At 42.4% G+C, this 12421-nt stretch overlaps 1 protein-coding gene and 1 pseudogene across 4 annotated transcripts; one reads left to right on the top strand and one right to left on the bottom strand.

Annotated features, from left to right (window-relative positions):
* Positions 1–2355: 2355 nt before the first annotated feature.
* On the bottom strand, positions 2356–6410 carry LOC105548618 (annotated as a pseudogene). Its single transcript, XR_001007416.1, has 3 exons — positions 6363–6410; positions 5644–5751; positions 2356–3154 (listed from the first exon to the last, which is right to left on the bottom strand). The product of XR_001007416.1 is annotated as a splicing factor U2AF 35 kDa subunit-like (transcript).
* A 1407-nt stretch (positions 6411–7817) lies between these two features.
* LOC105548608 (NEDD8-conjugating enzyme UBE2F-like) lies at positions 7818–8747 on the top strand. Of its 3 annotated transcripts, none has more exons than XM_011992696.1 (2): positions 7818–7861; positions 7996–8747. In XM_011992696.1, the coding sequence occupies exons 1-2, from the start codon at positions 7818–7820 to the stop codon at positions 8435–8437; spliced, it is 486 nt and encodes a 161-aa protein (XP_011848086.1). In that variant the 3' UTR covers positions 8438–8747. The 3 variants fall into 3 exon arrangements, with proteins under 3 accessions (XP_011848086.1, XP_011848085.1, XP_011848087.1); XM_011992697.1 differs by lacking the exon at positions 7818–7861 and having other exon boundaries at positions 7880–8002; positions 8099–8747; XM_011992695.1 differs by having other exon boundaries at positions 7846–8747.
* The last annotated feature ends 3674 nt before the right edge of the window (positions 8748–12421 follow it).

Below are 12421 nucleotides of genomic sequence, written 5' to 3'. Positions count from 1 at the left end.
ACTGGGATTGCAGGTGCCTGCCACCATGTCCAGCTAATTTTTGTATTTTTAGTAGAGACAGGGTTTCCCCATCTTGGCCAGGCTGGTCTTGAACTCCTGACTTCTTGATCCACCTGCCTCGGCCTCCCAAAGTGCTGGGATTACAGGCATGAGCCACCGTGCCTGGCCCAGAAAGTGAGTATTTTTTTAAATGAGCCTTGATTTCCCTCTTGCATACCAATGTAAAAATACCAATTAGCATCTTTTTTCTGAATCTGTGTTGTTTGTGCATATCTGCCTAGTAGGTCTCGTATTCTTTCTCCTCCCTCTCCTCAGAGCACCTCCTGCTCTTTCCCTAATTGTTGGGCAGTAAGAGAGATGTGCAGATCAATCTACGTGAGTAAAGCTTGCAGAGAGCAGAAATAGATTTACTAACTTTGATGATGGCTTCTAGTGACTCCTTACCATACACATGACTGGGTCGCCATAAAGCCACCTGAGCCGATCACCTTAATAGGTTAAAAGACGACATCGAGAGATTTTAAGCAGAAGTGATTTCATTTTCTTTCTCTCACTAGTTACATGGTTAGCTCGTTCATGTGCTGATTTGTTATACCACATAGGGCTGGCTCATAGTCCTTGCCAGCCGTCTGAAATCTTGATGGTGTCAGAAATGGACTGTCTCCTGAGACTGTATAAGAAAGGAGGCGTGAGCTCCTCCTCTTCAAGGACACTCTCTTCAATCCATTATCTCCTGCCTGTGTGCGATAGTCTAATCTATCAAAATACAGTGATTGAATAAAACTTTTATTTCAGATAATGAATGCATTGATTTAATAACGGATTTGTACTACATGGTATTATAGTTCCATAAATGAACACTGAAATATTAAAATGGGAAAACTTACCATTGGTCCAAGTTAAATCATAGGCACTTCTTTTACTGGAAACCCTAATAAGATAACAACCCATTTGATACCTAAAACAAAAAAATGTGTTATATAAGTACTTAACATTTTCTAGCTATTTTTAAGCTATTTTTAAGCCACCTGTTTTTCCTATCATAAGTACATCTGGCATCAGGCAAACAGATTACAGTCATGGACATGTGACTAATTTATAATGTTTTTATATTTTCGTTTTTTTGGCAGACTAATCCAGGTTGATATATTAGCCTAGCTTTCAAAGATGACTCTTGAAATCTTGCACTCTTGCAACCTTTTTACCTTTTTCTCTTCCAAACCCTAGAATATTTTTGGCAAGTCCTAAAACTCAATTATAAAACAGAGTCAGGGAGACAGAAATGAACCTTTTTGTGTTCTATCCATCTAGTGCCCCTTCCAGAGCTAACTTCTAAAAGGAATCATGAATCTGTTGTACCCAGTGTTGATTTTGAAAGATCTTTGTACTTTCAATCATTCTTTCTTCCTTCGGTTTACTAGGCACATTGGCGCTTGTGTTTGCATCCTATTTTGAGAACTGCATTTTGTCTAAATGTAATGGAAGTTTAATAACTCAAGCCTGGCAGGAGAAGAATCAGTTGCTTGCAAAAGCAACTTTGCAAAAGAAGTTTGAAGTTTTGAGCCATAAGGAATGGAAGCAAGACTGTGGTAGCTCTGTTTCTGCATCTTGAGTTAGAGAGGTCAAGTCTACTTATCTCCTCAGAGCTTTTTTTTAAATTCTAGATTTAGTGGGTATAAGGACAGTTTTGTTACATGGACATACTGCATAGTGGTGAGGGCTGGGCTGTTAGCATAGCCATCACCCAAATAGTGTACCTTGTATGTACTAAGCAATTTCTCATCCCTCACTCTCCTCCCACCCTCCCACCACTCAGAGCATCTTTTTGATCTGGCATCAAAAGGTGAGCCATCCCTATTTATGGAGTTTTTTTTTTTTTTTTTTTTTTTTTGAGACGGAGTCTCTCTTTGTCTCCCAGGCTGGAGTGCAGTGGTGCGATCTCGGCCTACTGCAACCTCCGCCTCCCAGGTTCAAGCGATTCTCCCGCCTCGGCCTCTTGAGTAGCTGGGACTACAGGCGCCCGCCACCACGCCTGGCTATTTTTTTCTATTTTTAGTAGAGACGGGGTTTCATCGTGTTAGCCAGGATGGTCTCGATCTCCTGACCTCGTGATCCACCCGCCTCAGCCGCCCAAAGTGCCGGGATTAGTGAGGCACCCTCCACTATTTATGGAGAATCTTTTGTTGTTGTTGTTGTTGTTTTACTGTTATCACTACAAATTTTATTCAGAAACCGATCTTTGTGGTGTTGTGGTTGTGGTGGTGGTGGTGGTGGTGGTGGTGGTTGTTTAAAAAATCCCCTTATGAACTGCTACACTTTCTAGCAACACTTTCTAGCAGACATAAGGTAAAAATGGGATGGCTCAGAATCGCCCAGATCCTTCACGACCTCTCGACCGCCTCCTGTCACGCTCCCGCCGCCGCGGCCTGGGCCACCGCCACCGCCACGACCACGGTCTCTAGACCCAGAACGACGCTCCCGGGATCGGCATCTTGATCTACGCTTCTTGCGACGCCGCCCGTACAGCTCCCGCCGCGGCTCTCCGGAAATGGGCTTCAAATACACGAAGCCGCAGGAGCCGCCCCGGGAGCATTCTCCGGTCTCATCCTGACGGCGGCAGGCCTCTCTGAAGTCCGTCTCAGGGGAGGGCTCGGCGTGGCTCGGCTGTCCGTTAAACCAACGGTTGTTCAAGTCAGTCACAGCCTTTTCCGCATCTGCCTCACGGCCAAACTTGCCGTGCACGTTCCCCACCACGTGGTCTCCCTCCCAGCTTGTCACAGACGTTCGTCTCCTCAGCTTCCCCATACTTCTCCTCCATTTCTGTACAAATCTCCTCAAAGCATTCATCACAGTGTTGCTGCATCTCAACACCGCTCACGGCACAGCGCAAGCCGTCGGCCGACTGGGAAGAGTTTTGAGGGTTACGGGAAATGTTCAAGAGGGCAATGGTCTGGCTAAACGTCGGTTTACTGTGCAACCGAGAGCACCTGTCTCCATGACGACATGCTCCAACTTTGAAGTAAAATGAACAGCTGACTTTGTCTTTCTCGGTGCCAAAGATGGAGGCCGGACACTCCGCCGGTTCCCACCCGCCCACGCCCGCGGGAGACCTGTGGAGAATCTTCACTGCTGGGTCGAATATGTCATATGCTTCCTTTAAAAATCCACCAAAGGCCCCGAAGTAATGGACGTGTTTTTAATTAATCTAATATATAAATCATGCATCAGATATACTTCAAAACAGAGCAGCTAGCAGAACACCTTGAAAGATTCTTTAGAACTTTTTTTTTTTACAGACATGCAACTAAGTTAAATGTGTCAACTCAAAACTGAGATGAGAAATAGCAGGGTGCTTTCTAGATTGAGACTCAAGAACATGGGAATTCTAATCGTGTCTCTGTTTCTGACTGGTTTCATGACTTTAGTAATGTTTATGACATATTTCTAACTACTCTTCCTTCTGGCCAAAACCCAGAACAGCGTTTAATAGAGCATTTTAACCTTCTAAGACAATGGCCCTAGTTCAGTTGACAGCAGTAAAGCGTTACATTTGTAAATGTGAAGTTAGCTTGCCTGGATTCAAATCCTGGTCCCACCACAGCTGCTGCTTAACCTCGGGTTAATCCCCTACTGAAGAGCATTAGGTGGTCTTTTGCTATTATATATACTACCACAATGGACATCTTTTTACATATACATATATGTATGCATTTAAATAATTATATACACACACACACACACACACACATATATATATATTCCCAAAAGTAGACTTCTTCAATCTAAGATTAGGTAAATTTTATTTTATTTTATTTTATTAAATTACTTTTTATTTATGTTTATTTTGAGATAGAGTCTCACTCTGTTGCCCAGGCTGGAGTGCAGTGGTGCAAGCTCAGCTCACTGCAGCTCCACCTCCTGGGTTCAAGCAGTTCTCCCTGCCTCAGCCTTCTGAGTAGCTGAGATTACAGGCGTCTGTCACCGGGCCTACCTAATTTTTGTGTTTTTTAGTAGAGACGGGTTTTCACCATGTTGGCCAGGATGGTCTTGAACTCCTGACCTCAGGTGATCTGCCCACCTTGACCTCTCAAAATGCTGGGATTACAGACATGCGCCACCACACCTGGTCAGATTAGGTGAATTTTAAATTTTCAGGTATATTGCTAAATAGCCCTCCAAAGTCATTATACCAAATTTGTACTCCTACCGACAGTGTATGTAGGTTCCTAGTTCCCTACACCTTTCCCCACACTGTTAACTGGCAATTTTAAATTTTAAAAATTTTCATCAGTCTCAAAGTGGAAAGATGGAATCTCATTTTTTATTTTCTCACCTTTAATTTTAAGTAAAGATTGGCATCTTGTCATACTTTAGTAGCAATTAAGTTATAAAGATCCCATTCCCAATTTTCTGTTAGGTATTTTGTCTTTTGCTTATTGATTTGCAAAGCTCTCAGCTGATTAAGAGCTTTGTGAAACAGAAAATTTGGAAAGCAATTTTGATTAACTTTAATCATGAAGGATATTTATAAATTTGAAAACTTCATTGCACTTGGCATTACTGCCTGAGAAAAGGCAAAACCTCCCCAGACATGAACAGTGAAAATCCTTAGCTATGTAATACCAGACTTATTGCCATAATAATTGTAGAAATAATTTATATGTAAAGAAAAATGCAAAGAGGAGCCAGGCACAGTGACTCACACCTATAATCCAAGCACTTTGGGAAGCCGAGGCAGGTGGAGTGCTTCAGCCCAGGAGTTTGAGACCAGCCTGGGCCACATGTTGAAAACCCGTCTCTACCAAAAATACAGAAAAATTAACTGGGCATGGTGGCACACACCTGTAGTCCCAGCTACTCAGGAGGCTGAGTTGGGAGGATCACCTGAGCTCAGGGAGGTTGAGGCTGCAGTGAGCCATGATTGTACCACTGCACTCCAGCCTGGGCAACAGAGTGAGACCCCGTCTCAAAAGAAAAGAAAGAAAGAATAGTATCGGTAAATCTAAAGAGTGATCCCTGCCTTTAAAAAGTTTATAGTAAAAGACATAGAACACATTCACACAAAATGCTAAGACAACACGAGGAACTAGTGCTGCAGGCCACACACGCTACAGCCTACCTCTAGTTGGAGTGATTAAAGAATGTTACTTGAAACACACGTTTGAATAGGCAGAAAGATTCAGAAGAACAAAGGTATGAATCAAGTGAGAGAGACAGTAAATAGACAAAGGTAAATGGATTAGAGGCCTGTATGGGGGATAGGGGAAAAGTTCAGCTATGAAAAGGTAGATTGGGGTCAAATTATTGAAGGCCTTGGCTGTCTGATTTAGCTTGCATTTTATGGTGAAGGAGCAACAATATTTTCAGGACTATTGACCTAATAAAATGAGCTTTTAGGATGATAATTTTGACATGTTAATAATAAAGGATGAATTAAAAATACTGTGTTGGGAAAAGGAATAACTAATATAGTCATACTTTCTATGGGAGAAAATCAACTAGTTTAAAGGAAAAGTGGCATGTATTTTCTTCAGTTTATAGTACCTAAAGCTTCTATAGAACTGATGCTGTATAATGATACCAAGAAAGACTGATCCAAACCCAGAATTTTTTGTGTATATAAGGAACATTTTAATACAATACCTTTTTATAAACCTGTAATTCAACTTTCATATTCCTTCGCTCACTCATTCTGAAGATCAGAAGCCTTTCCTTGTTGGATCTGGAATTCATACCAATTTTCTTACAGACCTGGAAATTCCAAACATACTATTGTCATTACACTTCATCTGTCATCCTTGGGAATGCCTTAATTTATTGTAATTTGGAGAAATGAGGTGATAGTAGAAAGAGCTCAGAATAATGGAAAGAAGGTGTTGGCTTCACAGAACTGGCAATTCTTTTCTTAGTTCATTTCCTTTACCTGTTGGTAAGGGTTAGTTATTAATGGAAGCCCCCTGTACTGCAACATGCAGCATTCACTCAGCCAGTGTTTATTGAGCATATACAATGTGCCACGTACTGAGCCAAGCACTAAGGACAGTTTTCAAAAAATAGAGCTAGTCCTTGCTCTTATTTAACCTACAACCTGATGGGAGAAATATAAACAAGTCCACAACCTACTGCTGCTTCTCACATGTGACAAGGAGCTGGGCTCTCCCCTTGAAAGCCACCTACATGAACAATATAACTTTGTTTGCCCATCTTCAGTTGACTTCATGTACTCCTATGCTTACATTTATTTGTGTACCGAGGTATTTAATCCCCTTCTGATGGATATACGTGGATAGAAGGAATTAAAATAATAAATACTGGCAAGCTTGCTGTAAAATGCCAGATGTGCAGGTGGCTATGGAGATCACCAAACAGTAAAACACAGAGTCGATCCTGTAGCACCGAAGAGATGCCATAGCTGCATTGGCAAAGGCATACTTTCTAAAGTGAATAATAAGTACTAGATTGATGGCCCAGAGGGTAGGTACTGTGGGAACTTAGAAAAGGAAGCATCATTTCCAGAAGGGGTGAGCTTTGTGCGGTGCCTCGAAGGACGGGGTGCATATGAATGGGTCGAGGAGATAGACTGTGTCATAGGGGAGCCTGAGTTAGTGACAGCCAAGGAGAGAAACTCAACACAAAGGGACTTGTGCAGAAAGAGTGGTCCTAGGGCTTCGGGCATGGCTAGAGCCATGGGGTCCCACAATTTCAGTTGATTCCTCTTTCTCCCTTCATCACCTGGCTCTGCCTTCCTCTACACTGGTTTCAGTCTCAGCCTGACTGCACACAGTAGCCCCTCGCATCTTCTGGCTTACATCCTACTTCCTAACCACCCCAACACAAAAGATAAGCTCTCTTTCTCAATAGTTCTAAACACACTCCTGTGATCCCCTGATTGGACCAATTTATATCATGTTCCTATCCCTGAGGCAATCACTGTAGCTGGGAGGAGAGAATTCATTGATTGGCCAGGTCTGGGCTATGTGTCCACCCACAGAACAGAAGCAGGTGAGGTCAGCTCCATCTGAGCCATATCAGAACAAGATCAGCTCCCCAGAGAAAAAAACTGTAATGAGGTCACCAGAAAAATAACAACTACAACAATCATCATTGCAAACACTCTAAAATAAAGAATTCACTATGTACCAGGTACTATTCTAAATAACTTTTACCTATTACTTATTTGCTCCTAACACCCCTGTCGGGTAGATAATCATATTATCCCCATTTTCAGATGGGGAAACTGAGACATGGGCCAGTAAATGGCAGACCAGGGAGTTAATCCAGGCCATCCCACTGCCGAGTCCATGGTCTTATCCACTGTGTTTACACTAAAATTGACTTCTCTACACTCAGAAAAGAACTAACCAGTTCAAGCTAACTAGCACTCAGACTCAGAAATGAGCGAAGTATATTTGGAGAACAACCAGAAGGCCAGCAATTCAGAAAGCCAGTAATTTTAGTTTCTTCTCACAGCCAGGAAACCAAATCCAGAAAGCTGGTAGACAGCTAGTGCTTATCTTCACCAGGCGGTGAAATTTTTATCAGACCCAGGAAACCACCAACTGAACTTCCAAGGAGAACAAAATAGTCACCACAGAAACCTGAATCATTCCCCAAAAGCCACCCCAGTCCAATTCTCTTGACAGCTTATGGTTTTCACTTTTACACAATTTACCAAGAACTGATTTCATAGCGATGCCTAATCCTCTTTTTCTCTCCCGCTTTGAAACATCATTCATGGAACATATATAAATCTTAGTTAAAACTAACAGTGCAGCGGCTGTGAGGGCCACGTCTCACAGCAGCCGCCCGGGCGGGGCATGGTGTTGGGCACCGGACCTGCCTCGCCTGTCTCGGGGATGCCAGGGTAAAGGCAGCAGTAATGCTAATGCTAGCAAGCAAACTGAAGGGTGACGATGGTCTCAAAGGGTCCCGGACAGCAGCCACAGCGTCCGACACGACTCGGAGGGTTTCTGTGACAGACAAATTGCTTGTTAAAGAGATTGCAGAACTTGAAGCTAATTTACCTTGTACATGTAAAGTGCATTTTCCTGATCCAAATAAGCTTCATTGTTTTCAGCTAACAGTAACCCCAGATGAGGGTTACTACCAGGGTGGAAAATTTCAGTTTGAAACTGAAGTTCCCGATGCGTACAACATGGTGCCTCCCAAAGTGAAATACCTGACCAAGATCTGGCACCCCAACATCACAGAGACAGGGGAAATATGTCTGAGTTTACTGAGAGAACATTCAATGGATGGCAGTGGCTGGGCTCCCACAAGAACATTAAAGGATGTCATTTGGGGATTAAACTCTTCGTTTACTGATCTTTTGAATTTTGATGATCCACTGAATATTGAAGCTGCAGAACATCATTTGCGGGACAAGGAGGACTTCCGGAATAAAGTGGATGACTACATCAAGCGTTATGCCAGATGATAAAAGGGGACGATTGCAGGCCCATGGACTGTGTTACAGTTTGTCTCTAATGTGAAATAGCAAGAGGTAGCCCCCTCTCCCGTCCTCATGCTCCCTCTCAGTCCCCTGGATTGCCCCAGTCCTGCGACCATGTTGCCCTGAAGAAGACCATCTTCACGACTGCTCATTGTAGATGGAGAATTTCAACATAAATATGGCAAGAAAATGTGTCTGGGCTTCTGAAGAGTTATCTGTTTACCTTAACATGTTTACTTTTTTGAACTTGTACTGTATAGGCTGTTGGTGAAATTCTTAAGAAGTTGTAATGAACTCAAAAAAAAAAAAAAAAAACTAACAACAATGCGTTTAAAAACACACACAGTCAAGCGATTGCCAGTTTGGCATTGAGAAGCAGCAGACCCAGGCTTGAGCCTGTTTACTGTGCATTTCCTGATACAGAGAAAAGCAAGCACAGCTGAGAAAACGCCACAAAGCATTATATAGCGACAGCTCGTGTGCTTCAGAAGAGAAATGGATACATTAGGAAAAGTTTTTTTCCCTTTGATGTAGAATATGCTATCTTTTTAAATGGGAGTTAACTTTAAATAAATAAAATTCAGCCTGTAGGCTTCAGAAAACTAATGTTGTATTTGACAGTGTCATTTCTGTGATCCCTGAAAGCATTTGGGGAGTTAACTTGGGCCTTCATCATGACTTTCCTTCATGGCATGGAAAGCACATTATTTTTTGTATCTCTGTTTTATTGATTTCCCCTTACTTCCTCCCACATGTTCCCTCTGCCAGCGGTTATCTCTGCCCTTCTGCTCTCCCACATGCTGTGAGGCCAGGTGGGGTTTCCCCTATGTCTTTGCCTGCAGGTGGTCCAAGCGCCGCTGCCTTCTTGCGCCATCCTTGTTTGAAAACCTCTTCCTGTACGGTCTTCGAAAAGAAGATAAGCCAAAGGCCCTGGACTTACCTTCAAGAAGAGATCAGAAACAGCCTCCTGTTCCTATGCTGAACCATTTGCAGAATGTGCAATTTGCAGTTAGCATTTTTTTCTTTCTTTTTTTTTTTTTTAGAGATGGGTCTTGCTGTGTTGTCCAGGCCGGTATCGAACTCTGCAGCTCAAGCAATCTGCCCTCCTCAGCCTCCCAAAGGGCTAGGATTACAGGCGCGGGCAACCGCGCTCAGCCTGCAGTTAGCATATTTTTAGTTGAACTTAGAGATGTTCCCCCTCCTTTCAGGACACAGAGTGTATGAGCCTGGTAGATGGACAAAACTGTTTTGTTTACTTTTGGGCTTTTTATTGCCCCAAAAGAGCCCTGAATAGTCAAATACCAGATGATTTGACACCCCCACCACCCAACCACCGTCCAAGATTTGGAAGTCTTTTTTCTTTTAAACAAAACTAATAGGCCGGGCGCGGTGGCTCATGCCTGTAATACCAGCACTTTGGGAGGCCGAAGTGGGTGGACCACCTGAAGTCAGGAGTTCAAGTCCAGCTCGGCCAACATGGTGAAACTCCATCTCTACTAAAAATACAAAAATTAGCCAGGTGTGGTGGCAGGTGCCTGTAATTCCAGCTACTTGGGAGGCTGAGGCAGGAGAATCACTTGAACCCTGGAGGCGGAGGTTGTGGTGAGCCGAGATCACGCCATAGCACTCCAGCCTGGGCAACAAGAGCAAAACTCCGTCTTAAAAAATAATAATAGTTTTATGTAAATGCATATGTAGAAACTTGAAATACAGTATGCTTTGCAACATAAGAAGAAACATTGATAAGTATTTTTTACCATAAGTGTCCATTTTGACCATTTTTAGTGTTTTAGGAATTGCTTTTGAAACTGATTATATTTGAAATATATAAGACTACAATTGGAGAATCCTTAATATTAAAAAGTTGCCATGATTAAAAATTTTTTCAGAATTTCTTGGTTAGTAAGATTTGGAAACTTATAGCTTCTAGAGTTTATGTTTTTAGAACAAGAGGTGTGTTTGTGTGAAAGTGAGGTGGGGGTTCACGAAATGAATGCAAAATTGTGTGCACATATACGTATGTTTGCGTTCTAGAGAAAGCCTTGGTAGCTTTTAATCAATTCTCAAGAGGGTTCATGACACAAAGAATTCCCAATTTGCCTGTCTCACTTTCCTTCCCACCCCCACCCTCTCTTATGGGTAGTAGCTAGCTTGCTCTCTCCTGCCAGCTGCCTATTTATCCCTTCCCAGATGAACTGTCCTTCTTGTTTTCTAACCAAGCCAAGCTGAGCAAGGAGAACTCAAGAGCTGGTGCCCTGGTGGGGAGGTCAGGTAGATGGCAAGACTGCTGGGAGCACCTCAGTGGGTGCCCTCCGGGTGAGCTGTTAGGAAGGTGGACGGCTTCCCCTGCCCAACCCTGACGAGGAAATGTGGGCAGTCCAAGATGCCACTCTGCAGTCAAACTTTTATTACACTGAGGATAAGCTGAAAGAGAGTGTCAAGGGGAAAATGGAATTGGGTAGTGGCGTCCCATCGTTACCTGTTTTTTTCCAGTTACATTTTCTATTTGATGTTTTGGGGGATTTTTTTTATTTTTTTATTTTTTATTTTTTGCTGCTTTCCTTAGTTTCTGTCTCCATTACAACATCCTAACACTCTAATTGGCTTTATATGGGACAAACAGGAGGTATTGCTTCTGGCAGGATGTGATTTTCTGTCCTGTTGATTGATGGATTAATTTTTATTGAGCACAGTGTGCTACCAGCGGAACCAAAAATCCAAGATACAATCCCAGCTCTAGGAGTTCATGTTCTAATAAAAGTAAGAAGCAACATATTCAAACATCCCTGTCTGTTTTTCTTGTCAGTATTCCCTTCTACTGAGACAACTACACAGATAATTTAGGACCCCAAAACATGCTTTAAAAAAGGAGCTGACTGTACCAGACAGCTGGGCGGAGGCAGTGGTTTCATCTGAAGAGAGTTTCAGTCATCATATTGGCTGGGTGGCTGCTCAGTGCTGGACTTTAAAATAGTTAAACATTTTTCCAGATTTTTTTGGTTACATTCTTATGTCAAGTTAGATTAAACGATGTTACAGTCTTGAACTGTGCAGTAGTTTAAACCCATACAGAAATCTCTTCACTAAAATACAACACAATACTATATAGCTCAATTTCATGAAGGCCTAATGATTTTCTATAGTCATATTAAGAATGTTTCATTGTCTCTTCAGGTCTGTGATGTAAGGATCCATATGACCATTTTTTTCATAAATTAGCATCCCCCCCCAAAGAAGTTTCCTTTCCCTGACTATTCTCTCTTAATCAAGGTCCGAAAAAGCCAGGAAACCCAGGTAATAGGTATTTTCCTATTTCCTCAGAGCAAATTTTCATGCTCAAATGAAAACATTGTTTCATCTCTGGATCAGTTACAATATTTCTGAGCCACCATTTCCTCATCTATAAGATAAAAAATGTTGGAGATGATCATTTTAAGTTTCCTTCCAGCTCTGAACCACCCTGACACTCACAAGTTTTCTTGTATGATTTCTGATTTCATTTGTAACCTTACTCATTTCCAATAGAAGCTGCATAGGAGCAGGGTCTATGTCCATCTTGTTCAGGTATACACCTAGCTCCTAGCACAGGAAAGTAGAGCAGTAAATATAATGTGGATGAATAAATTATGTTCCAAGCGATGTGTGTTTTTGATGTGTATTTTTGCTGTAGCATGCCTCAAATCTTTCTATGGAAGAAAGCAGGGTCCATATTATAAATTCCTACCTTTTTTGGGATTTATTCTTACACCATATTTGAAATTCTTTCTTTTGCTCTGCCTGTGTGGCTATGGCTAAAATTCTGTCACCTCTTTCTCCTCCTTTTTCTTTTCGTGAACCCATTCTTTTGCAAACTGTTTCAGAAAAGGCCCTGACACACAGAACACAAGACTTCCCCTCAGGAAGCGGAGCTTGAGCTGCTGAGGAAGAAGGAAGCAAGGTCCTGGCGCCCACTGAGGCCGGCTCAGGCAG

Source organism: Mandrillus leucophaeus, unplaced genomic scaffold, assembly GCF_000951045.1.
Source record: "Mandrillus leucophaeus isolate KB7577 unplaced genomic scaffold, Mleu.le_1.0 Scaffold417, whole genome shotgun sequence".
Taxonomy (NCBI): Eukaryota; Metazoa; Chordata; class Mammalia; order Primates; family Cercopithecidae; genus Mandrillus; species Mandrillus leucophaeus.
Note: the sequence above shows the minus strand (reverse complement) of the source record. Positions and strands in the feature narration are given on the sequence as shown.

Excerpts from the sequence above, each read along its gene's own strand:
- LOC105548608 (XM_011992695.1), top strand. The coding sequence starts at position 7,880 with ATGCTAATGCTAGCAAGCAAACTGAAGGGTGACGATGGTCTCAAAGGG.